General features: G+C 39.3%; 1 protein-coding gene across 2 annotated transcripts in view; it reads left to right on the top strand.

The window, feature by feature from the left end:
- abca2 (ATP-binding cassette, sub-family A (ABC1), member 2) overlaps window positions 1-26434 on the top strand; it is a 98738-nt gene that overhangs the window by 5564 nt on the left and 66740 nt on the right. Inside the window, exons 2-7 of one of the 2 annotated variants that reach the window (XM_047380720.1) lie at window positions 8133-8226; window positions 10345-10347; window positions 14480-14591; window positions 17960-18123; window positions 23165-23286; window positions 24515-24628. In XM_047380720.1, coding sequence (XP_047236676.1) covers window positions 8133-8226; window positions 10345-10347; window positions 14480-14591; window positions 17960-18123; window positions 23165-23286; window positions 24515-24628 — 609 coding nt within the window. The remainder of the gene's footprint in view (window positions 1-8132; window positions 8227-10344; window positions 10348-14479; window positions 14592-17959; window positions 18124-23164; window positions 23287-24514; window positions 24629-26434) is intronic. The other variant, XM_047380721.1, reaches the window with a different exon arrangement.

The raw sequence follows: 26434 nt of genomic DNA, 5'->3' as shown, positions 1-26434 counted from the left end.
AGGTTTGTCAGCAGATGTGATCCAGGAGAGCCAGGGAGCAATAATCATAAACCTGTTAAACATTGAAAATGCAGGCTTGAGGATTGGGCATCAGTTAGACATAAGATTATGACCCCCCGCCATTTACTGCTTATATCCAGATGCCACAGCAGACTATTACTAGGTCCAAGCAATCAGTACCTGGTTGTGTAATGTTTTAAAATCTGATTATGTAGTGTGAAAAAAATGAGACTTTTTGAATCCATGTATTTCATGCCATGAATTGTCCAGGCATCTATAGCGATGAGTTGCTGAAGAGCTTGGTGGGTGTTCTGTCAGTACTGGGGACAGGAACAAAGGACATAAGTACACGAGGCTCCTAACTGACACAGCCAATCTCACTGTAGTCTGTACCTGTGCATCTGAGTGCTCATTCTCTGGCACCATGTCAGCGTGTTTACTTCAGTAAGCTTAAGAAGACTTTGCCCTCTCTGGATACCCCAAACAGCAGGGTGATGCAGAGAGGATGCGCAGTCTGTAGGACAATTTGTGTGGACTCTTCAAAGAACAGTAGTAGCTCAAGTTTTCTTTAAATGTCTTAGCAGAACTTCTAAAGGCATAAATATAAGGACGTTTTAGTGAAAGTGGCTTTGTGCTTTTATGTTTTAGAAAGGCCCATATGCAGCAGCTTTGGGGCCAGACGATTGCTTGTTTACTTATTTAACCTTTCTAATTTTAGCTCAGTTCAGTTTTGGTTAAATCATCACATCACAGCAAAAACCCATCACAGGGCATGCTACATAGAAACAAACTGGTCCAATTCAAGGACATTTCAGAAAAAGAAATTAAGCTCACCACTAAAACTAGACAAGGTTCTGCTGGAGCTTGGTCATTCAATTCAAATTTTAAAACCTATTTGGGATTCAGCAGGGAGAAGGAGAAACTGGAGAATTCTAACCTCTGCAGCATTTTGGATCCACTTTTTCCTGAACTTTTGTGACACTTAGACAATAAAGAACAAAAATAACCCCGAACTGGGCCATATCAACTTTTTAATACCGTTAAACCTTTCTATAAAATACAGTATTCCATCTGCCTAGACAGCCTGTTATGCTGTATAATGATTACATGTAATACAAGTTCATTTGAGGCTTTTTAACATATTTTAATTGTTTGTTCTTTTAATTAAAGACCCAACAAACAATTTCTTTTTTTTTTTTTTTTTCTCCACTGCTCTTCTCTGAGGGGGTTGTGGTAGTCCCGGCGGTGGTTCTCCTGGGGTTCCTGTGCTTTGGGGGGCCTTTAGATGTCTGTGACTCAGATCTCCTCAGTGTCCGTCCGGGGACCATGGGGCAGGTCTGTGGGTCCTCACACTCGCTATTGCATATTTTTGTGGAGAAACCTTGTATACAAAAGCGGGTCCACACTCATACTCACAGGTGTTAAGCTTCAGGTGTTGACAGATACACAGATGTTCTATTTTGGGCTGCACCTCTCACTAAGTACATTTTATATTCAGAATTACCGTGTACTATTTTGTTAAAAAAAAAAAAAAAAAAAAAAAACAGCTGTAGGTGTATAAGCAAGCAGGGTGTAATCTTGTATTCTCTTTATCCTTCTTTCTCTCCTCCACTCTTTCCTCCTTTTCTCCCCTTTTTCCCCGTCTTTTTGAGCTTAATGTTTCCTTTTCATTTCAGTCTCCGTGTCCGTAACAATTGAAATATTCCCAAAGAAGTTTATAATGAAGTTTCTTTTATAAATATCAAGCAGAGCTTTAAAGCATTAGCTGTGATGCTCTGCTTGTGAAAGTAAATCTATTGGGTAATTTCTTGGCACTCAGACAACCATTCTGAGCGATATTCTGCCAGACAGGACACAAAAAAACAAAACAAAAAATAAACTAAACAATTTCTGTTTCTTCACTTTTACCCCACCCCTGTTATCCAGATTCAAGAGTCAACATCATCTTAGGCATTCTTCCTGCCTGGGTTTTGCTCTGGCTGTAACCTTCTCCTCTTCAACAGTTTGTAAACCTTTAATTTATAGAACAGAACACACACTGAAGGATCAATACATTTATCTGTGTCCACGACCAGCTCTTCCCAGTGTTACTTATGCATCTTCTTGTTTGTTCTTCTGCCTAATATGGAAATTTTATTCCAGTTTCTAACTTTCGCTGCTTCCCTGATATTTAGTCTCTGGGAGCGGCTGGGCTAAGTTTGCAAGGGTTTGAAATGCAGCATCGTATTCCATAATTGAGACAATTTGATCAGCACGCCTCCTCCAGCACTCCACTGTTCAGTAGAAAAGGAATTAGAAACTAATGTGGCTAATAATAAAATAAGTAAACATTTAACAAACAGTGGACACAAACTGAAACTATAAGAGCAGAATCTAGTCAGAACCCAAAGCAACCTGCCTGCTGACTAGTTGATTACCAAACCAATGCAGAAACTAAACAACTGCTGCTGAATACTATTATACTGACCAAAACTTTATTTACACAGTAAAAAATGTATATTACACTAAACTGCACAACTGTGTCCTAGTTATTAGTAAAAGTGTCTTGACATAATTATTAATTATTAATTGAACTATCTAATAACATTAGTCTCATAGGTCTGCTGGCCTGTATTTGTCTATTGGTATTCATACATTCACATACAGGAAATAGGATGTCTAAACCAGCCAACAAAGTAATCAGTAAGCTGATTTTTGAATATGAAATAAAGGAAAAAAACTCATTTTAAAAATATTTTCACATTGTTAAGAGTTTTAATGAAATATATTTTAGGTGAATGGGGCAAGTTTTAATTGTGACATTGGTAAAGATCAGCCCCTCTAGTAACATTAGCCTTTTTTCTTCCACTCATAATGTTGACTTATGTCACCTGATTTGGATAATGCAAATGGCTCTCTGACAGAGTGCCTCGCTGCAGTTTTCATAGTGTCTGGTGAACAGAGGTTACAATTATTCTCCAACAGGCTGTCTGTATTCTACAGTAAATTTGACTCAGCTGAAATGTGGGTTAGTAACACGGGCTCAGCTGTGGTGCTCATATTTATATCTGATCAGTGTTTTCTGAAGCCCCACAGCCTCATTCAGCGTAGAGAACGGTTATTATCAGCCCTATTAATAATGCCACTGCAAATGAGTGGTGAGCTTCTGCTTAATAATACATCAGCACTAATGATACAGGTCCTTTGTCATTGAGTTGGCTAAATAGTTCACTAAGACATTCGGTGTGTCTGTGTAGTGTATACTACATGTTAGTGTGAATGTGTGTTCAGCTTCAGAAATAAGACGTGGAAGCATGGTCTGCTTTAGTTCTCTGAGGCCCTGCTTGGGTTTCTCCTGTGGGCTGTCAGCAGATCCTTAACACCCAGGAAGCAGTGAGATGAGCTCACATGAATCAGACTTGTTTGCAAAGATCGTCACACAGAAGCCCAGTTGGACATTTTAGACACAAAGTCAAAAGTTTAAGCCAGTTTTTTATTCATGAAAACAGATAAACAGGAGAGCAAACTGACAGTTTCATTAGTTTAAACTACCAAAATGTCAACTTTTGTGACATATTAATAGAACAACACAAGCTTAGAAAAAACTGAAAGCAGGGCTCGTGATAGCTGCTGATAACAAGCAGATGTGTAACACTACTAGTCTGTGAAGTGTTCTTTTTCAGGTATTAATATGGAAATGGTGCGAATGGATGTTATAGCTTCATTCTCAGTTTGTAACTTCTAACTATTTTTAATGATTGTTTTTGTCAAATAGCTTTAGCACTGTTACCCATCCTGGCGGTAATTGTGCTGTATTTAGTGCGTGTTGTGTTGCAGCCAGTAGTCTCCTTAGCAGTCACAGACTGGACTGGGACTCTCACTGTTTAGAGCTGGTGCTACAGCTTCATGACACTTGTGCTCAGCTTGATTGTTATTGTCAGCTGTCAGTACCCGGTCCCAAGAGAACAGAGCGGTTCTGTCTTGTGGATTTTTGTTTTACATAGAGAAGAAAAAAGTGCCGTGGTGTCGGTATCAGTGGGAAAAAACTCAGTTTTATTGTTAACAGCGAGGACACTACTGATCAACTTCTTGTTTAAGAATGAAAGGACTCCAACCTTCGGGCCACGCATACAAAGTGATTACAGAAGCAAAAAGTGCTTTATGCAGTCTCATTGTTAAAAAGGTACAGGCTGCCATTATGATTTGATCTCATAGAGGATTTCAGTATGTGCACAAATGAACATGAGTACATATATATTTGTATTACAAAGATGGTGAATTCTCCTATTATAAAAAGGCTCACTCACAGCTAATAAAAACATTAAAGATTAGAATATTACATCAGACCAATAAAAACTGTTTTAATACAGAAATGTGGGTTTAATGAAACATATGTTTAATGTTATTTTCAAAAGGTACTTTTAATCTGACAAATGAGCCCCATCAGAGCATGGACGACTGATGTGATAACTCGGATGTGGTTGGTTTTGTTCTTAACATCATTTCACAAAATAATCTGTGTATCAGATTTAGACACTGAGCAAAAGTTGATGTTTTAGGTGGAAAAAGTAAAATATCATAAAACACAACTGGTGAAGTTGTGAAGTTGGAGTTTTTTAGATGTGAAGTTTGGCTGTGTTCATGTGTGTGTGTGTAGTGTTTCCACACGAACGTCATTTCAATGTTTCAATATACAGAAACCAGAACTAAAAATAAACTGTTTAGCCTGGCATTGTGGAGGGTTTGTAACTTGTATTTCTACATCAGTAGTTGTAGAGTCCACATGGTTCTGTATTTATTATCATCCCATTTGCACACAGAGTCAGAAGTTTACATCCACTCATCAGAGGCATGAACTACCATGAATTGCCATGATGGTAAATCTGAGCTTGAAATGAATTATTTGAACTCTTATTGAAGAATTATACAACATCCAACTTCCGTCAACCACCAGTTGAAAAACGTTCTTGTTCTAGCATCTCATTTATTTGAAAGACAACGAATCTTTCAAATAAAACAGTACAATCCCAGAATTATAATGGCATTCATGTTCATGATCAAAGTATGTCAACTTTTGGAAGAAGTTGCATTGACTACAAAAGGCAGACACTATGTTTGTTGAAAGGTGGGTTCTGTATAAAGAAAAGCAGAATGCAGAATTAAAGGAAGAGATCCGATGCCATTGGTGACTCTGACTCTGTCTCCAAACAAACTGCTACACAGCATCTGTTGTATAATGGTATGTCCAACATGAAGGATCCTACTGACTTTGAATATATTGAAGCCATGGTTACAGTAATACATTATTTAAAAACTTGTAATTCCCCAGGCAGCAGTGAGTTTAGGCCTACAGAGAATATGACCTCTAACATGTAAATGTGTGTCTGCAGAAGCTCATGCTGTTTTGTTATTAAAATCAGGCTTGTGCTTTTGTTTCACCAAGAGATGAAAATCAATACAAGAATTTTAACAAGAGATCAACAGTTCCACTGCAAAGTTTTTCTAAATCAGCCCACTTGCTCTTGATTTTATCCAAATAAATCAAACAAATTAGAATATCGTCGCTTATTTCAGAAAGTGAAACACCTTTATTATATAGATTCATTACAGTAAAACTTCCAGCCTTTATTTCTTGTAATTTGAATGATCATGGCTTATAGGGAATGAAAACCCAAAATTCAGTCAGTCATTTTCTACCACTTATTCCATAGTGGGTCACGGGGAGCTGGTGCCTATCTCCAGCAGTCTATAGGCAAGAGGCGGGGTACACCTTGGACAGGTCGCTAGTCCATCGCAGGGCAACACACATACAACCATGCACACACTCATTCATACACCTAAGGGCAATTTAGAGACCAATTAACCTAACAGGCATGTCTTTGGACTGTGGGAGGAAGCCGGAGTACCCAGTGAGAACCCACACATGCACGGGGAGACCCCGGGCCGGGAATTGAACCCAGGACCTTCTTGCTGCAAGGCAACAGTGCTACCAACTGCACCACCATGCAGCCCTTGTTTCAGAAAATTATTATATAAGATCAATGAAAAAATAATATAACAGAAATGTCAAACTTCTGAAAAGTATTTTCATTTCCATGCACTCAATACTTGGTTGGGGCTCATCTGCATGAATCACTGTATCAATGCGGCGTGGCATGGAGGTGATCAGATTGTGGTTGTGCTGGCGTGTAATGGAAGCCCACTTTGCTTTGAAAGCGGTCTTCAGGTTGGTGTCTCTTGCTCCATAGAAATGGGTTTCAGGTCAGGGCAGTTTGTTGGCTTCTGCTACCTTCGGCAGTGTGGGCAGGAGCCAGGTCCTGCTGAAGAATGAAAAATGCTGTCAACGGAAGGAAGCATGAAGTGCTATAAAATGTTTTGGTAGATGGTTGTGTTGAGTGTGGACTTCAGAAAACCCAGTGGACCAACACCAGCATATGACATGACTGTGGAAACTTCACTCTGGACTTCAAACAATATTGATTCTGTTCCTCTCCACTCTTCCTCCAAACTCGGGGACCTTGATTTCCAAATGAAATGCAAACCTTACCTTCATCTGAAAAGAGCAGTTCGAACCACTGACCCACAGTCCAGTTTCTGGTTCAGGAGTGTAACATTTGTAGCCTGTGTGTGGGATTCATCTGTACGTGTTGGCTCTGGATTAGAGATTCAAGACTGAAGATCACTTTTATTGATCCCTGTAAGAAAATTATTTTGTCCGAGTACTCAGGAAATAAGGCAAACATATATGAACAAGACAACATTAAAATGAGAATAATATTAAAAATAATTAATAAAACTATAGTGTTAGTTATAAATTTTAATATTCTAATGACCTCCTGAAGCGCTCCGTCCTAGAGCTCAGTGACAGGAGCCATTGACTGCGGCTGCTGTTGTGCCCAGCCAGGATGGAGTGAAGGGGGTGACTGTCACAGACCAGGATGCTGCTTACCTTCCTTCTGCAGCCCCTCTCAGTGACAGTCCCCACAGAGTCCAGAAACAAGCCAGCTCTGCAGATAAGCTTTTTCCAGATGCTTCCTTGATGCGCTGCCTCCGTTTACTCCTTGTGAAACTCCCTCAAATTCTTCAATGGATTTTGCTTGACAATGTTGCAATGTTGCATGAAATAGAAGAGAAATAAAGGCTTGAATTATTTCAGTCTTTGCATATTGAATCTATTTAATATATGGGTTTTACTTTGTGAAATGAGTGAGAAAACATTGAACTTTTTCATGATATTCTAATGTTTTCAAGCTGCATGTGTGTCTATTCATTGCTGCAGCTTGTGTTACGTGTTGTAATCTTATCATTTGAATGTGTTTCAGAAGACAGGTTTTGTTGTCAGTGGTTTTTTTTTGTCAACACAAGAGCCAATTGTTGGTCCATGACCTTCACGTTCGTCAGAACACACACACGGGGTGTGTATGTGTGTGTGTTTGCTTGTGGGAGTCCAAAGCAGAAACAAAAAGACTTTATGGCTCTCATAGCTGTAGATGAACAATGTAACAAGTGAGCCCTATTCACGGTCAGGCCAACTCTTTCTGGCAGAGGATTCGGTCTTCTCATGTGACCTTGTAACACTTTACTACAATTCATGGAGGATGAAGTGAAAGAAAAGATCTTAAAGGTTAGTTCAAGGACACTGAATATCTGTATGCAGCTGAAAAAGATCAGAAGGGTGCACAGAAGAGAGGAAAGGTCCAAACGGTTGGTGTGAGTTCATGTTAAAGCGAGCTGTAGTTTTACATGTCCAGAAATGTCCAGAGTCCATTATGTTCATTTTAAGCCTCCTCATCCAACTTCCTCAGTTTCTGGGAGAAGATTGTCTGGAGAAGCAGCTGGATTGGCTTCTCTTGTCAGCAGCTTAAGTGGTATTTATATAGCTAGTTCTGGCAGCCCGCTTTGTGCCCACTTAAAAGATTAATTTTTTTCTTAGGTACTTGCAGTATTTTTTCTTATATCTGTAATAATGAAAAGAGAAAGGACAAGAAAAGGGTTACGCTTTGAGACCAATGCAGTTTAATAGAAGAAGATATTTCTTCATCCTCCTCTTTTATATCATATGATCAATGAGCTGAAATCCGACTTGCCTTTTACAGATTCCTCAGCAGATGCACTATGCATGACTGTAATCTTTTGTCTTTTGTCCTCTGCAGTGGGTGCTGGCATTTGAAATTTTCATCCCACTAGTCCTCTTCTTCATCCTCCTGGGTCTGAGGCAGAAGAAACCTGCAATCCCTGTCAAGGAAGGTAGGCAGCCAAATCAGACCCTTAATAGACACTTCAGGGGGATTGTTGCACTTATATTTTCATGTGCATTCTTTAAAGGTTTGTAAGGCTTACATAGACAACCAGAAAGAGACACCTCAGCCCTTCTTTATGCATTTCTTCCAAAGCTTTGTGCAAGAACAGCAGTTTGTTATCCAGAAAAGTTCACCTGATCTCGAGAACATATACTCCATGTTAATATAGATGAAGACATCCTGCCCAGGATGAGAGATTCTATGAAAGATGACAGATTGAGAACTTAGTTCCCTAATTATCTTACAGTATCGCTTTTTGAGACAGATTTATCTCAAATGCTATTTTTATTATCCAAGTAGGCAGATAACAGAGGCTGAAAGGTTTTTACTGCGTACATTGAATTTTGTAGTAAATGTACTAAATAAATCCTCATTGTACAATCTATTTTTCCAGAATGAGAAAATGCTGATTTGTGCATTATTTTCTAGGGTTCTCTGCATTTCTATCCTCGTGAGAAAATTCGTCTGCATCTAATTAGGTGATTTGATAAATACAAAGAGTTCAGCTGGCTCCACAATATTTTGGCATACAGAGGAGATCATCGCTGATTCAATGACTGCTAGGTAAACAGATCCCATGGAAACAAAACATCCCAATTCATCTGCAAGTATCTTCCAGGTTTTCCCCTTCAGAATATTTTTAACCAAAGTATCATTGACAAATAGTTTTATGGCTTTATAACCCCTTGTAGATTGATGGCAAGAAACAATTACTTCAGTAAGGTGATTGCTGATGTCTTTCCATCCTGGCATTGTGTTGTCGTATACTTCTATGCCCCAGACCATGAGGTTGACTAAATCTTTATTTAGGTGGTCATACTTGCTGATGATCACTTTACTAAGTGCCTTTATTCCCAGTTGCTATTTTCTTCTATTATCCTATATAAGCAACAAGGGTGCATTTAGTTTTTCAAGCCGCAACATTTTACAGTGTGAAATGTGCTGTGTTTTTGCACACTTAAGATTAAGTTGATATAATTGTAGAACCTGGTAATGGCCAGATTATTTTAATGTATCTTGTATTGTAAAATAAAAGGTTTGAATGAGGATTTACTTACACTGTACATAAACCCCTTTAACCTCCTCGGCTTGGATGAAAAGAAATAAACTCCGGCTGTCCAGGTGATCTCATGGCTCAGATTAAAAAGCAAGTTTATGTAATCTTAGAACTACCTTTAAACTTCTCACTCGTTTGCATTAGATGATTATGTATAAAACAGTCTTTAGTTATTTTCGTTGAAGTTGCTGATAGATTGTGGTCCCACGCATACAAAACAGACCATGCTCCAGCCAGAATAATCGTCAAATAAAAATAGAATTTTATTGATGTTTGCATATTGTTGTTTTTTTGTTGTTGTTGTTGTATTAGTTACTCTGACTGAAAATGTTTAAAGTCCCATAAAGTGTATGACAAAGTCTGCTGTGTAAGTTCTGAAAGGTTTCAGACTGGAGACATTTTAAGATGACAGAAATTTGCTTTGAGGAGGAGGGGTTGGGGAGTAAAGGTATCTGCTGCAAATAAGATGCTAGCTACTCTGACCGCTCCAGAAAGCCTGACTAAAACTCTGAACCATTTAAGGTCCATTTAAGGTGTCAACTCTGTTCTAAAGTAGAAACCTGTGTGTGGGGTTAAGCTTACAGACAGCAGCTGTACCTGCAGATCTCCTTCATCTCTGCCACAAAATCTACTTTTATACTGAGCTAAACTGCTGTAATTATATGTTGCATGTGTGTTTGCAAAAACATTCTTGTCTAGACTAGTATTTTATTTAAACATGTTTTTTCCATTGCCTTCTTCTGTTATTTAGTGATGTGGCACATCTTGTCCCACCCTATGCAGTAGTCTAGCTTGACTCTTTTAAGCTTTAGTTCCTTGGAGCGCCCCCTGTTCCTTGCAGCCATTGAACAGTAGCATCCAGTTTATTTTGATGCATCTGTCTTGTTTTTGTTCTTTCACTTCACCTCTACCTTCTGTCTGCTGTTCTTCCTTTGTTTCTCTCTGTCTGCCCATGGTTCTTTTTGTTCCTGTGCATGATGCATGTTCTCAACATGTTGGATGGACCAGTGTGTAAGTGTCATTGTCAATTAATGTTACTGTAAAAAGACAATCCTGGTCCCTGGTTTACATGAATCAGCTTCCTACTGACTAAGATGTGCTAACCCCCCTGAACATCTGTGGCTTTCTTTCTTTGTGTGTGTTTGGACTAAATGTTGTTTAACCCTGAATTTGCAAATGGCGGTCATTCAGCAACACGTTGGGGTTTTATTTGTGAGTCTTGTGAGTTAAAAGGAACAAAAAGGGTAAGAAAATTATAAAGTTACAAAAATCCTATCTCTCTTCAAAGGTGACTCAGAATGTAAGGTTTGTATGTCCCCACTGGTCCCCACTACACTCAGAATATCAGAACTCAGGCATATTCCTCAAAAAGCAGATCCGGTTTCCAAGTGAGGGTGATGCTGCATCCATGTCTTTGCTGGTTCTGTCAGCGAATCTATCTGTTTTTTCTCAGCCAGAGACTATCTTGCAGTAAATGTTTGACCCTTTGTTGTGTTTGGAGGTCAGGGACAGTTTAACGACAATAAAGCATATTATTTATCTCAGCATTGCTGCAAACAGATACACTAACATCACCTGCATGAGGTATTAGGATTTAAAAACAACTGGTGTTTGTGAAGGTTTTGTTATCCTGCCAAGCTGATCTTTGATCAGCATCAAAATCGCTACAAAGAGAACTTCATTTGGAGCTGATATAGTAAAACTACCTGATGATACACGAGACCTAAAGTGTGTAAGAAATGAGTCAGAAATAGGGTTTATGGCGTTAGCTGACACCGCTCCATGCCACACGTTGACCTACTTAAACTCTATGATCATAGGAGACAGTAAGCGCATGTCAGTCCTGAGCTAATCCAACTTTTTCTTAATGTTGTGGCTTAGGGTTTTCACTTTTTAGTTTAAATTAGGCATGTCAAAGGGAAAACTAGGAGTTTCAAAGATGGCACTTACAACATTTCCGTTGGTTGCTTGTCTCGCTGAGCCCGTCTAAGCTCCTGATAAAAGAGGTTCTTTTCTCTGGCCCAGTCAAGAGGCCTGAGATAACACCAGTTTTTCAGGGTCACAGCCGTTGCTTTCACCAGTGGAATAACACCAACCGGCACCAATTTAGCACTGGAAAAACAACTAGAAAACGACCTCAATCATGCCTAAGGTTTAACTCATCTAGCTCATCACCAACAGGGGAAGCTTAAAACTTACCTACACAATCCTTGTGCTGTGATATATTCGTTCTTTTTGCTCCAGCTGTATAATAAAGCAACATATGAGCAACAGGCTGAAACTGAGGAAATGTTTTTTCATGTTTTAACTTCAACAGCAGCAGTCATTTTGGTGGAAGAGATCTTTCCACATGTTGGTTTTTTTTAATTTACTAACTTACAATGATGTTTGTTTTCCTCTAATTTTGAATGAACCTTTGAAAATAAACCTTGAGAGCACGGCAGTAAAGTGTGCAACCCATGCATGGAGGCTACAGTTCTTGGCCCGGTCATCACGGGTTTGAGTTATGGCCCGTTGAAATTTGCTGCATGTCTTCCCCTCTCTCTCCACCTCATTTCCTTTCAGTCAGCTTTAAAAAAAATAAAGGCCACTAATGCCACATAATAAAATAAATGAATAAACTTCTTTGTGATTGCTGAATGACCAAATCCAGCCGCTTTGAGCTGGATCTGTGTGCCTACTGCAGGTCCCGCTGAGTCCTGTCACGTCTTGGTGTTAGGAGAGTGACTGAGCCAGAGCATGAACTTCCTTATCACACACTGCAACATCCTGCTTTACACTATTTATGACTTGTGTTAAAGATCACTGATCTTTTACACAAGTCATTATTAGTGCTGCTATTTAACAGCACTGGCTGCACAGACAGCCAGTGCTGTTAAATAGCAGCGCTAAAAGAAACCTACACAAACCAGCAGCACAACATAATGATGGACGTGTTTTGACCATGCTTTTAAGGTCTTTATCATGAATGGATTCATTCATCTAGACCTGATTTAAAATGTTGAAATAAACTTGGTATCCTGAAGCACAAATGCCATCTAGGTCTGAAAACCTTCTGACCACCTAGCTTACTTTCCAGTGAGGCTTTGTAAACATGAGATTTTCTGTCACATTTCTAAAAAATCCGTTTGAGTTCACCACTTAAAACAACATTATGTTTTGATCGTAACGGCTTGGAACTGGAACTGGCTCTAGCACCATCCTGTGGTGAAGAGTGCACTGGTGTGTGGTTGTTTTTTAGTGTTGTGAGGATCTTTCTTTTACTAACTGTGAGAAAACTCTGTCCTTATTTTAATAATACAGTCCATGTAACTCTGTTCCACACAGCAGGATGGGAACTTAATATTGTCTTTATATGCTACTGATGGTGGGCTCTGCCTGAATTAATCTCCTGTGCGTATCCTGAATTCTCAGCTGGATGGTCAGAGAAGATCCATGTCAGTATGAAAATAGCTTCAACAATTTATTTTAGTTAAAAGTCAAAATTACTTTCTTTAGTAAAAATGCAAGAGTGGGTATTCTGCTAAGTAAAGATGTGTTAATGCTGTGATTTTTTGAAATATTGCAGGAGCATGTGCAAACATCCAATAATTTGAGTACATTCATTCAGTGCAGGAAAATACCATGTTAGGAAATAGTAGTTGTTGTTTTTAGGTAAAGACACAATAATGAAATCACCAAACAAAATATAACTGAGGGATTTATTTGCTATTATTTTTTACATTATTTATTTTGATCAACGTTTCTAGGAATGTTAAATGAGTAATCCATGACTTTCTGCTCCCCTGGGGTATACACATGTAATGCAGAAACCCCTTTCTGCTAGCCACTGACACTTGGCAGGAGGTGGACCTATGTTTATTTTGCCATCACACACAGTGAGCAGGATGGTAAGAGAGGTGAAAAATCTCCAAAGCTCACTGACAGAACTGTGGCAAAAACTGGCATCTTTGGGTCACTGTTAAGTATTTAGAGGACCTGTGATGCTGTGGGCCTGTTTTTCCTTCCAAATGTCCTGGAACCTTGTTAGAATGAATGCCATTATCTATGAAGTACTATGAGCTTTTAAAAAAAGAGTTTGGTGCACTTGATCTGTAAAATATAAATAGAAACGGAAATCCTTTAACTAAAAACAGATCGTTATTGGGTTTTCACCAGACAGTAGTTTAACCTTCTGTCATGGTCATCTCGACTCCCAGACCTAATTTCTGTAGAAAACATAATGGTTGAGCTCAAGAAGAGTTCATATGAGAGGACCTGGGACTCTGGAGCATCTAGCGAGTTTGTCCAAAGATCCCACTCAAAGTATGCTCCAACGTTACAGTAAAAGACTGTACCATTCTGTTGGCAAAGGCAGTGGTACTGAACATTGAGAGAAAGTGTAACAACAATTTGCGTCAGCAGTCATTTTGTTGAAAACAATGAACCTTTAACACAGGATTTCTTTTCCTCATTCAATGAAAGTGCTCAACTTAAAGGCTGGTCGTTCTAAAAAAAACATTGTAGGTGTATGCAAGTGCAATGAAGGATTCATTTCATTTTTCATATCTTTACTAGAGGTGCAGATAAATGTGACCCACATAGTTTATGCTTTTTGCGTTTTTAGATCCAAAACTGCCACTGCATCCTGCACCTTGTAGTTCAACATGTTACTGTGCAGCAGATTTCCCATTTCTTTAAAATGTTATGGGTAGATCGTGTAGATTAGATGGAAGAGTGAGCTGGGGAACAAAAAAAATGTGTTTTTGTGGGAAGATAAACAGGATGCTTGTTCACAAGAAAGCATCAGCATCACAGTCTCCATGGAAACATGGTGCTATTGGCAAGAAGTGAAAATTTGTGGGGTTTTGTCCTAGTGAGAGCTACTTCATTCAGTGTTTATGAACAGCCATGAAACATAAAGGCTGTTTATGTTCAACAATGATAAAAAGTATTTAAATACAGTGCTGACATGGAGGAACCTCTGTCACCATTGCCTTGCATCTTTCCCTGCACTTTTTTAGTGCTGTAATTTCTTTATCTTTTTCTCTGCGTCCACTGTCTCCAATCACCACTTCCTTCTCCACCACTACTACGTCCTCTTCCTTTATCTCTTGCTTTTTCCACTTTTTATCCCTCTATCTTTTTTCTGCTTTATATCCAGCCTTTTACAGCGCAGCGCCACTCACCTCAGCAGGCATCATTCCCATCATGCAGTCGCTGTGCCCAGATGGACAAAGGGATGCATTTGGATTCCTGCAGTACAAGAATTCTACGTGAGTAGAACAAGGGATATTTTTTAACATTTATGTGTCATTTTGTGTTTGATTATCTTTTTTGCATTAAGTACCATTACAAGAAGAGCTTAGACCAAATAAATCTTTGCAAAGGTTAACTTGTGTATTGTTAATCTGGTAAATACCACCATGAATAAATCGGTATTTGTTAAATACAAAGAACATGCAAAGAAGTGCAGTCTCAGTTGGGTTCTTCTTACATTTAGTCCTGGTGCACTAATAACAGTTGGGTTCCTATTTCAGAACAGCAGCAATCTCAATAGACACGTTGCTTCAACAGAGAGCTAAAGAAATCATCAACACAGGCAACTAGATTGTAAATACAATCAGGGTCATAAAGAATGTACCCCCATTTCAGTTACAGTTTCTTATGTATCAGGAGATAATTTAACAGCTTCTAAAATGTTGTGAATGTAACCTCAGACATGCATTATATTTCCCACTATTCCTCATTATTTAATAAATAAAAATACAAGAGGGAAAATACACATCCCTGCTTCTTCCATTAGTTTTAAAATGAAAGTACCACCAGGTGCTGATAAGGAAATATAGTTTATTAACTGATCATCAGCAAGTGTGACCTGTTCTAAGAAAACAGTAGTTTTAGTTGCGTGCTAGTCTGAATGCTTCAGACTAGAATTTAGGAAAACGAGGAAAGACATCAGCAGAACAATCATTGCTGCATATCAGTCTGGAAACTGTTAAAAGGCCATTTCCCAGTAATTTTAATTACATCATTTTACAGTGGAAAGATTATTATTATTATTATAGTGGAAATAATTAAAATGGCAGTGAATCTTCATAGAAGTGGCCAAATCAGCAAATTGACCCTTAGGTCAGTATTGTTTAGAGAAGCTGCAAAAAAATCTATAGTGCCATCTCAAGCTCTACATGCCTAAGTTAGCATGTCAAATATTAAAGTTCTGTGGTGAAGCGACATCTTTGGTCTTTGTTGTGGTCTTGTGTTTTTGACCTTTCATTTAGTTGGGTTTTGTCTAAGTTCCTTTAGTGGTTTCTTTTCTATTACTTGTTATGGTTTTCTTATGACTATTATTATATTCGTTGTTATTCTAGCTCCTTTGTCTTCCTTGTAGTTTCTAGTTTAGTTTTCCATGTAGTATATCTGTATTTATTTATGTTTAAATAGTTGTTCACCTGCGCTCTTTGTTTAGTAGTTTATTTTCTCTGTTCCTCCTCGTCCTGGTTCCCTTGCTGTGGTTTAGGTTTTTTTCATTTACGGTCAGGGTTTCTTTATGGGTTCTTTGTTAATTATTAGGTTTTGGTGCTTCTTCTATTCCCTCTATTTTCTGAGTTTACTTTAGTTAATGATTATTCTAGGTTCTTATGTCTCTTTTGGTTTATTATCTTCGTCTATAGTTTTGCTTAGTTCTGTTTCCCTGAGTTTTGTTATTTATAGTTTTGTTTTTGTAGTCAGGTTCTTTTGGTTATGTTATTGCCTAGCTTCCCTCATGTTCCCTTTGTATTCTAGTTCGGTCACCTTAGCAACCATCCAGATTCCCTCAGTTCTCTATAACCTGGTCCACACCTGATTTCTATTCTCATCTGATTACCTGTCTCAGTATCTCATTGGTCCTTACTCCTCTTCCCTCTGTTCATAAGCTCTCTGTTTTTATTTGTTCTTGGCTGGTTCTTTGGTTCGTTCACCTATCCTCGTCTAAAACTTTGACTACTATGTTCCTGCAGAGTCAACTCTGTAAGTTTTTGGAGTTTCGACTTGTGTTTTTGTATCTGTAGGGATTTGTGGTACGTTCTTGCTACGTTTGGAAAACCTTTTGAACTTATCTTTGAATAAAAGAAGACTCCTTTAAACATGCAGCTGCCGAGCTGTTGTCTGTGCCTTGGTCACTCTAAACCTCAGAACGCGACAAGTTCATGATCAGAAAAATTATCAAAAAACGAGAATGGGTTTTTTGGACGGGTTGCCAGGAGGAAGCCTCTTCTCTGTAAAAACAATATGGCAGTTCAAGTTAAGTTTGCAAAGTTGAATCTAAATGAACTCCAAGACTTCAACAACCATCCTATTTGGGAGAGATGTTTGGACTTTATACTCTTTCAACTCTCTAACATAGTGGGCGAAGGATAATGATTGGGGCTTGTTTTGCAACAACTGGATCTGCACACCTTGCAGTCACAAAATTGATCATGAATTCTTCAGTATACCAAAGTATTCTAGAGTCAGATATGAGGTCATCTTTCTAACAGCGCCACTTGACCCAAATGGGGTCATTAAAAGAAGAAGAATCCCAAACACACCAACAACTCTGCAACAGAAAGGTTTGAAACTTCAAATTTCAATGGGTTAGGGTTAAGGTCCAGATCTTAACCCGGCTGAAATTCTGTGGCAAGACCTAAAAAGCTGAGTATAACTGAATGTCCATAAACCTCCGCAAACTGAAACGGTGTTGTACTGAAGAGCTGACCCAAACTCCTCCACAATGATGTGGGAGACTGATCAATAATGCAGAAAACAATAACTTCAAGTCATTACTGCAAACTTGAGGTTAGATTTAAATAGGTGTAAGACCAGGCCACCCATGTTCTGGTCCATATTCTCTTTTCACAATAACTTTCTCTTTACAGAGCAACTGAATCTGTGGACCTTTGGGCCATGTGGCACACTTGTCAGAGGAATTTGTGTTAGATTACTGCATCCACTTTAATCTGCATTTAGAAATACTACATTTTTGTGCCTGGAGATGTTCTTGTTTTGAGATAAACTGGTTTTTGTTTTATAATGACTAAAATAACCGTAGCATCTTTCTCTTTGTATTTCACAATCCTTTAGCCTTTTAGAATATTAATTTCCTCAGCAGGTAACTGAGGCATTGTTTTCCATTCAGTACAAACAGCATTGAACTTCTCGTTGAGTCAGGCGGCTGAAACCTTTTGTATTTTTAGGTTAACATAAACTCCAGGCTTCCTGGTAGCGTATCGGGTGACTTGTAGCCGTTCACTGTGCTGCACACCAACCATGTGGAACCTCTAACAACAGAATGTTAGAAGGATTAAACATTAAAACTGGGTCCTGTCTGTTGACGTTCATACATAAATGTAAATGCCCCAGTATGCTTTTTTATTCTTTATGAGAGACTTACAGACCCACAAGTAACATTTTGCTGTACATTTTCTACTCTATCCATATTTTTGTTTTTTGACTCAAAATAATTACAATAACAATACAAAGGAGGTGTGAAGTTTTTGATAATAGGGATAGACTTTAGAGATAATCAGGTCTTATTAAAAGACTTGTAAAATAATTGTAAATTCCCATGTTTGTTTGGAACCAGGTACTGACCATATTTCACATCCAAATCTTTTGGTTCTAGAGTGACTCAGCTTCTGGAGCGCATTAGTGAAGTGGTTGAACAGAACCGGCTCTTCACATCTGACAGGCCGGGTTTAGGGCAGGACCTGGAGACCCTGCAGCAGCACCTGGAGAGTCTCAGTGCTGCACCTTTACCACCTGACTACAGTTTCAACAGCAGCCAAGGTTTGACTTTATAAAAGCTTCACTTTTCACCAATAATTGTACTTGTACTCATTGTCTTCCGCTTATCTGGGACCGGGTCGCGGGGGCAGCAGTTTGAGCAGAGACGCCCGCACTTCACTCTCCCCAGAAAGCCCCTCCAGCTCCTTCTTCAACCTCTCTCAGGGAACAGGGTTCCAGAGCCCATGCTGTATATATGGGTGAGCTTGACTATTTCTAGCCGATATCTCTCAACGTCCCACTCAAGCTTGGGCTCCTTGCTCCCCAGTGAGGTGACATTACACGTCCCTATAGCCAGTTTAAGCATCAGGAGATCGCACCGCCAAGGTCCCTGCCTTCAACTGCCATCTGATCCACTTTTGCACTGGTTCCTCATGGTTCCCCATGCAGTTGGTGGGCCCACGGGGGGTATGATTCATTCTGGTCGAACATGTTGGGGTATTGTCACAGAGCACTGCCCTCAGAATCTTGCTCAGACCGCTCGTATACAGGGCTGGTCCCAAAAAGTGGAGCCCAGTGCCCAGTACGTCCTTCATAACATCCTCTTTATTTCCTTGCCATGCCCGACTCTCTAAGGTATTTTCATTATTCATTGAGATGTTTATAACATGCAATTGAACATGATGCATCTAAGGCAGCAATTTTAAGCTCAAGAGGTTTAAAAAAGTATTGACATCCTTTTTCTCTAAATCATCTACTAATGAGAAGCTGAGTAACTGTGGAGTGAACAGAAGGTGTATCTGTTAAAAGACTGGAAAGCAGAACTGAAAGAAAGCCCATGTACTTGGAGGTCACCTGTACTTCTGTTGAACACACAAGAATACTTTTTTACTCCCTGTTTAAATACTAAAAAATGTGAGTAGCACAGGAAGAAACCCATGGCAGATTTCTTAATCATTAACAATCTAATGAAATGACCAGCTCCCACATAGTTCAGTCAAGCTCTCAGTAGCAGAAGCCTTGTGTTGTGTTAACTTCAGATTCCTGGGTTAGATCAACCCCCTCGGCTCCACACTGAATATGAACAAAGTCCACAGAACAACACAAATATTATTGCAAATGTGTTCAGACACTCCTCTAAACTGATGGAACTGATTGCTAATCTTGCTGTAGTTTTCTTAACTGAAGGAACAGACTGATTTTCTTCCAATCCCTGGCCTCACTCTAAATATAAAACACGATTACTGGAATTATCCAATGTTTTTTAAAAGGACTAAAATTAGCAACATAACTGTGAACATGATTAACATTTAACTTAGCAACAACCCTTAGTGGGAATCTAAAGCCCAGACACAGCAGAACTACACAGCTGGAGCTCCAGAAGTCACCATGTTCAGCAAAAAGCAAAGCAACCTGAGGACACACACAAACACAGCTTTATACTTTCAAGTAATAATTCATATGTTCTTAGTGGAAACAAATACTTGTTCTTAAGAGAAAATAGTACTTTTAGGATGTCAAAACATTGTTGACCATACAAACTTAGCATTGCCCCATGTTATGGTTTAAGGACAATCACATCTGGCAGATTAGTGAGATCAGATTAAATAAATCACATCATCATGTCATTATAATCTGTCTGGGCAGAACAGACTAAATGTGATTTCTACAGACCATTAAAGCAGTATTTTAGTCATTACAGAAACTTTACAGTACATTATGTGAAATTACTTGATAGAAACTGTAAAATTCTAAACATGTAATATTTATACGAATTAATCTGTGTAGATTTTAGTATCCTGACATTCATTACAATCATGTACATTCATGGTGAAGTGTAAGCTCAGTCACTCCGTCTCTACTATAGAAAACAACTAAACAAAGTTACCGAGATGGAAATACTGTGTGACAAACTAGGTACACCCCAAAAGCCCATACAATACAATACATATTAAAACTGTAAAACCATACAATTTAAAAGAGATGTAGTTTCTTGTTGCTATTACTGTAGATCTAGAAGGCTGTAGACAGTATTTACTGGATCTAACTGGACAATTGGAACCCTAAAAACATGACTTGTCTATCCTCCAGAATGACTTAAAACACCAACATGCTTATTATTTAACTTATTATTACATCCATGTTGCCCAGTGTCTTCCCCCAGGCCTTAAACACAACCACTATTAAACCACTGTTAAAAAAGAATAATCTGGACAAGCTGCTATTGCAAAATTCCAGACCTATCTCAAATCTCCCGTTTATGAGTAAGGTTACTGAAAAAGCTGTGTTTCAACAGTTAAATGACATCCGCATAAATGCAGACTGTGGAAGAACCACGGTGCTGTTATTATTTGAACTGAGCACAGCATTCAACACTGTTGACCACAGTATATTACTGGAGCAACTAGAGAACTGGGTCGGTCTTTCTGGTACAGTACTTGGCTGGTTTGGGTCTTATTGGAAGAACAGGGACTGTTTTTGTGTCAATAGGTAATTTTACATCAGAGTTGACAAAAATGCCATGCGGGGTTCCCCGAGGTTCCATCCTGGGACCCCTACTTTTCAATATCTACATGCTCCCCTTAGCTCAGATCATAACAAACTAGATAACTTACCATAACTATGCAGATGATACAGAGTTCTACATTACAATGTCACTAGGTGACTATGAACCTATTCAAACATGGGGTCAATGCGTAGAACCAATCAACGTGTGGATGGGCCATAATTTTCTTCAATTGAATAGAAATAAAACTGAAGTCATTATTTTTGAATTTTTGCACACAGCCTCAGTTATTACAGGTAGAAAGCACTGATCAGGCCCAAATCAGGGTGTAGTGATGGACTCAGACCTGAACCTCCAGAGGCAAATAAGGACAGTCAGTAAATCAGCCGTCTATTTCCTGAAGAACATCTCCAGGATTAAAGATCTAATGTTCCAGCATGACCTCAACGAAATCATCCATGCATTTATTTTTAGTGGTATTAATTACTGAAACAGTGTCTTTATAGGTCTGCCTAAAAAGTCAATCACACAGCTGCAGCTAATACAAAACGCTGCTGCCCACATCCTCACTAAAACTAAGAAAGTAGAGAACATCACCCCAGTTCTAAAGTCCTCCCACTGGTTCCCTTTATCTCAGAGAATAGACTTCAGAATACTTCTGTTAGTTTAGAAGTCAATGAATGGCTTAGCATCAAAATATATTAAAGACCTGTTGATGTTGTACCAAGTTTCCAGACCACACAGATCTTCTGGTTCAAGTCTACTCTGCATCCTCAGACCAGACCCAAACATGGAGAAGCAGCTTTTAGTTCTTATGCTCCACTAATCTAGAACAAATTTCCTGCAAAAATGCTGAATCCCTGAGTTCTTTTAAATCAAGGTTAAAAACCAATTAGTTTAGAGTTGCTTTTGTAAACCGTTACCTCAAATATACTGGTAAAGGTTTCTGCTGGGAATGAAGATTAATCAGGACTTTTCCACCTTGGAAAAGGTAGCATAAAGAACCTTGCTGTCCACAGTGAGAAGCAGTTCACTTTAGAAGACCTGTCCCCGGCAGACTGTGGTTGAGCTGGGCTCTCCTAGAAGAAGTTAGAAGGAAGGTCCAGAACAGCAGTAAGTCTCTGACTCTTGGTCCAGATATGGACAAGTTTTAAAAGGAATATTCCCCCATTATCAAGATGCATAATGGGTCAAAACAGTTCCAAGGAGCTGCCTCCTCTCCAGGGAACAACATTTGATAATATGTTAAGAAAATATGGGCCTAAAAGCATAAAATTACCACAATATATTACCAAAGGCCTAAAAAGCCTACAAAATAAAAAACTAAATACAAAAAGGTTTAAAATGAAGATTAAATGGTCCTTTAATTAGCATGCTAATTAAATTAAATGTTTAAATTATAACAAAGTTTGCTGCTGGGAACAACGGTTATTTGGGATTTACTACCTTAGAAGTGAACAAGGCGCTGTGTGCAGTGAGAAGCAGTTCACTGCAGAAGACCCCTCGCTGACCGACTGTGGCTGAACTGGGCTCTCCTAACAATTGGGGTGAAGGTTACAGAGCGTCGACAAGGCTCTGACTCTTGGTCCAGACATAGACAAGTTTTAAAGCAATATTCCCCCATTACCCAGACGTGTAATGGCCCAGAAGAGTTTTAAGGAATAACCTCCTCCCCAGGGAGAAACGTTTGATTTTAAATAAATAAATATAGATCACAAAGGATCTAGTGTTTCACTGAATGGGTTAAATATGTACATTTTCCTGGTTAGTTTAGTCTCAAAAAAGTTGAAGTCATTAATTTCCATCTGTAGTCCAACTTTTCTTTAGCATCCTGTGCCTCAGTGTGACAGTGTGGTATGGGAGCTGCATGGCACAGGAGACAAAAGACTTAGCACGGGTGGTGAGGACAGCACAGGGGATTCTGGGATGTTGTCTACCGGATCTGGACTCGCTTTATGTTGCACGAGTCTAGAAACGAGCCAGACACATTGCAGACCACACCCACCCGGGCAATGCGCTGTTTGTTCCACGTTCTTTAGGAAAATGATTTAGAAACATCACATCAAAAACAAATAGACTCAGAAGGAGTTTCTTTCCTAAAGCAGTGAATGCAGTGTTCCCCCTGCAGGCAGACACTAAACATCCATGCTGACAACCAAACAAACCACCAGCCCATCTCAGACTGTTTCAGCACAAGCTGCACTTTATGTAAATACCAAATACTACATGCCACATTTCATGTACAAATGTTCTCTTTTTCTAGAAGTGTTTTTAAATTTTGTGTCCATCACCTACACGTGTATCTTTTGAGCCGGGTCTCAGCTAAATTTCATTATGATGACATAATGACAACAAAGAATCTTGAATCTTAAACCTTTCTTTACTTTTCTTTACTTTCCTTTATTGTGACACTGCAAAGTGCCTTTTAAAAATGTTTTTTGTCATCATGCAAAGCACTTTCAATTGTCTTGTTGCAGAAATGTGCTATACAAATAAACTCGCCTTGTCTTGCCTTATTAACTTTGCACAGGAACATCAGGTTTAACATTTGTGTCTGTGTGTGTGTGTGTGTGTGTGTGTTTGCATGTGTGTGTAAAGGCTTTATACTGGCCAGTGTGTTGAAGAACCCGCAACTCTTCCAGCAGTTCCTGGTCAGAAATCTTTCCCTCTCCAACTCCACAGCCAGCGTGCTGCTCAACAGCCCAGTGGGCCTTCAAGAGGTGACTCACTGTTTACTGCATCACATTGATACTCTTATCACAAGACTGTATGCCTTAGGTTAAAGACATGTCCCCTAGGAAGTTCTTCCTGTTTATCTATAGCTGACATATCACACTCCATTTGAGTGTGATATGTCAGGATCATATTTAAAAGCTGGTCAAAGGCAAAACTCAATCAATATCATTTGAGAAATTGGGGTCACATGCATTATTTTCAGTTGTTCAAACTGAACATTCCCATTTTCAAGAAATGGACTGAATTCAAATTGAAATTTTTAAATAGGACACAACAGTAATAGTAGCTTTCCATGCCTTTCTTTCTATTAGCAGTTGGTTTCAGTAGTTTCATCTGCTGTATTTCTGAACAAACATTGTATTATATGCTTTAAAACAAAAAAAAGACAATCCAAACATAAGCATACTGAAACAAAACCTCTGATCTCATTAATAACGTTCAATCAGTACATTTAGTTATGAAAGGTTAATGAATTTCATTGCCTCCCTGATTTCTGACCCCTGGACAAGAACACATTAGTTAGGTTTTGGTAAGAAAGTCATTTTTCATTTTAAATGATTCTGTACCCAATCACAGGATGGTGCAAGAGAGAAGCTACTGAAACATGCTTGCTATATTTAAGCTAGAAGATCTTTGCCATCTTTATTAAAGTGGGATACTATAATAAATGTGAATAGTCAATTTTAATGAAGATTTGTGTCTGCCATTTTCTTTCAAAATTATTCGGCTTTTATGATCCAAAAGCAAACCTGGTCCATTTTCGCTTTGCTACCTTCAGCTGCTCTGAAGCGACTCCCAGTGGTCTTCTATATCCTCACCTGGAAAATATCTGTTTGTAAAAACTTTGCACTCTGCAGTGTTTATGTGCAACCTTTACAGTGTCTGGAATGTATGGGAAATGAGAATTGTAGAAAAGTTAAAATTTTTTTGTGAGAGCTTCTTCAGATGAAAAATCTACATTTCAGCCACAGCTGAAATCTGTTGGCTCTTTTTTTAAAGGAATTTCCTTACTGAGTGCTAATTATGATTTTGTTAAGGTTTTTGATGCTTAAACATACTCACAGACAAGAAGATATTTTTTTAACAATGGTAGTTGTGGCAGCCATCAATAATAAAGATGAATAACTTTAGAGTAGCTGTCATCTTCAGTCCCTAACGTTCTTGTTAACTGTCAAACAAACACATTTGTTTTTGTCCGTATGGCTGATGTAGGTGTATGGTCTTATCTTCGGTACTTCTCTCAGAGACAGTGGAGGGGCAAACAGTTGGAGTCATGTACCAAAAAGCATCAGTCAAAAACCTGCAGACAAAGTACTGCAGGTTAAGGTGAGCTCGCATGCACATCTATATGCACAGCATGGCAGCCCTGCGTCAGAACACTAAGGTTGGACAAGGACATTCATTTCACATAAGTTCACATCATACTTTTCCAAGTAATTTCAAGATGTTATTTAGGAATTGAGAACTGTTTGTACTCTCACCAAATAAACTGCAGTCATGTAGTCAAATAATTCTTCTTCTATAATTCTTACATATTGTATGTCACAGTAAAAAAATCATCTTGCATATAACAAGTGAAAAATAACAAGTTCTGTAATATGAAAGTTCTCCTGCGTCAGTGCTTCTGTGTTCCTTTTGTGTCTCTGTTCTGTTCTCTCAAACCCCCAGTCGGTCGTGGCAGACGGCCGCTCACACTGAGCCTGGTTCTGGTTCTGGTTCTGCTGGAGGTTTCTTCCTGTTAAAAGGGAGTTTTTCCTCTCCACTGTCGCTACATGCATGCTCAGTATGAGGGATTGCTGCAAAGTCAACGCCAGTGACTGTCCACTGTCTCTACATGCTCATCCAGGAGGAGTGAATGCTGCAAGTTACTGACTTGATGCAACCTGCTGGGTTTCCTTAGATAGAAAAACTTTTATCCAATTTGAATAAATAACTGAATCTGACTGCACTGTTTGATAGTTAGTATTAGTTGGAATGCACAGGGGTTGGACAATGAAACTGAAACACCTGTCATTTTAGTGTGGGAGGTTTCATGGCTAAATTGGACCAGCCTGGTAGCCAGTCTTCATTGATTGCACATTGCACCAGTAAGAGCAGAGTGTGAAGGTTCAATTAGCAGGGTAAGAGCACAGTTTTGCTCAAAATATTGAAATGCACACAACATTATGGGTGACATACCAGAGTTCAAAAGAGGACAAATTGTTGGTGCACGTCTTGCTGGCACATCTGTGACCAAGACAGCAAGTCTTTGTGATGTATCAAGAGCCACGGTATCCAGGGTAATGTCAGCATACCACCAAGAAGGACGAACCACATCCAACAGGATTAACTGTGGATGCAAGAGGAAGCTGTCTGAAAGGGATGTTCGGGTGCTAACCTGGATTGTATCCAAAAAACATAAAACCACGGCTGCCCAAATCACGGCAGAATTAAATGTGCACCTCAACTCTCCTGTTTCCACCAGAACTGTCCGTCGGGAGCTCCACAGGGTCAGTATACACGGCTGGGCTGCTATAGCCAAACCTTTGGTCACTCATGCCAATGCCACACGTCGGTTTCAATGGTGCAAGGAGCGCAAATCTTGGGCTGTGGACAATATGAAACATGTATTGTTCTCTGATGAGTCCACCTTTACTGTTTTCCCCACATCCGGGAGAGTTACGGTGTGGAGAAGCCCCAAAGAAGCGTACCACCCAGACTGTTGCATGCCCAGAGTGAAGCATGGGGGTGGATCAGTGATGGTTTGGGCTGCCATATCTTGGCATTCCCTTGGCCCAATACTTGTGCTAGATGGGCGCGTCACTGCCAAGGACTACCGAACCATTCTTGAGGACCATGTGCATCCAATGGTTCAAACATTGTATCCTGAAGGCGGTGCCGTGTATCAGGAAGACAATGCACCAATACACACAGCAAGACTGGTGAAAGATTGGTTTGATGAACATGAAAGTGAAGTTGAACATCTCCCATGGCCTGCACAGTCACCAGATCTAAATATTATTGAGCCACTTTGGGGTGTTTTGGAGGAGCTAGTCAGGAAACGTTTTCCTCCACCAGTATCACGTAGTAACCTGGCCACTATCCTGCAAGAAGAATGGCTTAAAATCCCTCTGACCACTGTGCAGGACTTGT

The sequence above is a fragment of the Girardinichthys multiradiatus genome, chromosome 12 (genome assembly GCF_021462225.1).
Source record: "Girardinichthys multiradiatus isolate DD_20200921_A chromosome 12, DD_fGirMul_XY1, whole genome shotgun sequence".
Lineage (NCBI taxonomy): Eukaryota > Metazoa > Chordata > Actinopteri > Cyprinodontiformes > Goodeidae > Girardinichthys > Girardinichthys multiradiatus.
This window is presented reverse-complemented; position numbering and strand designations above follow the sequence as displayed.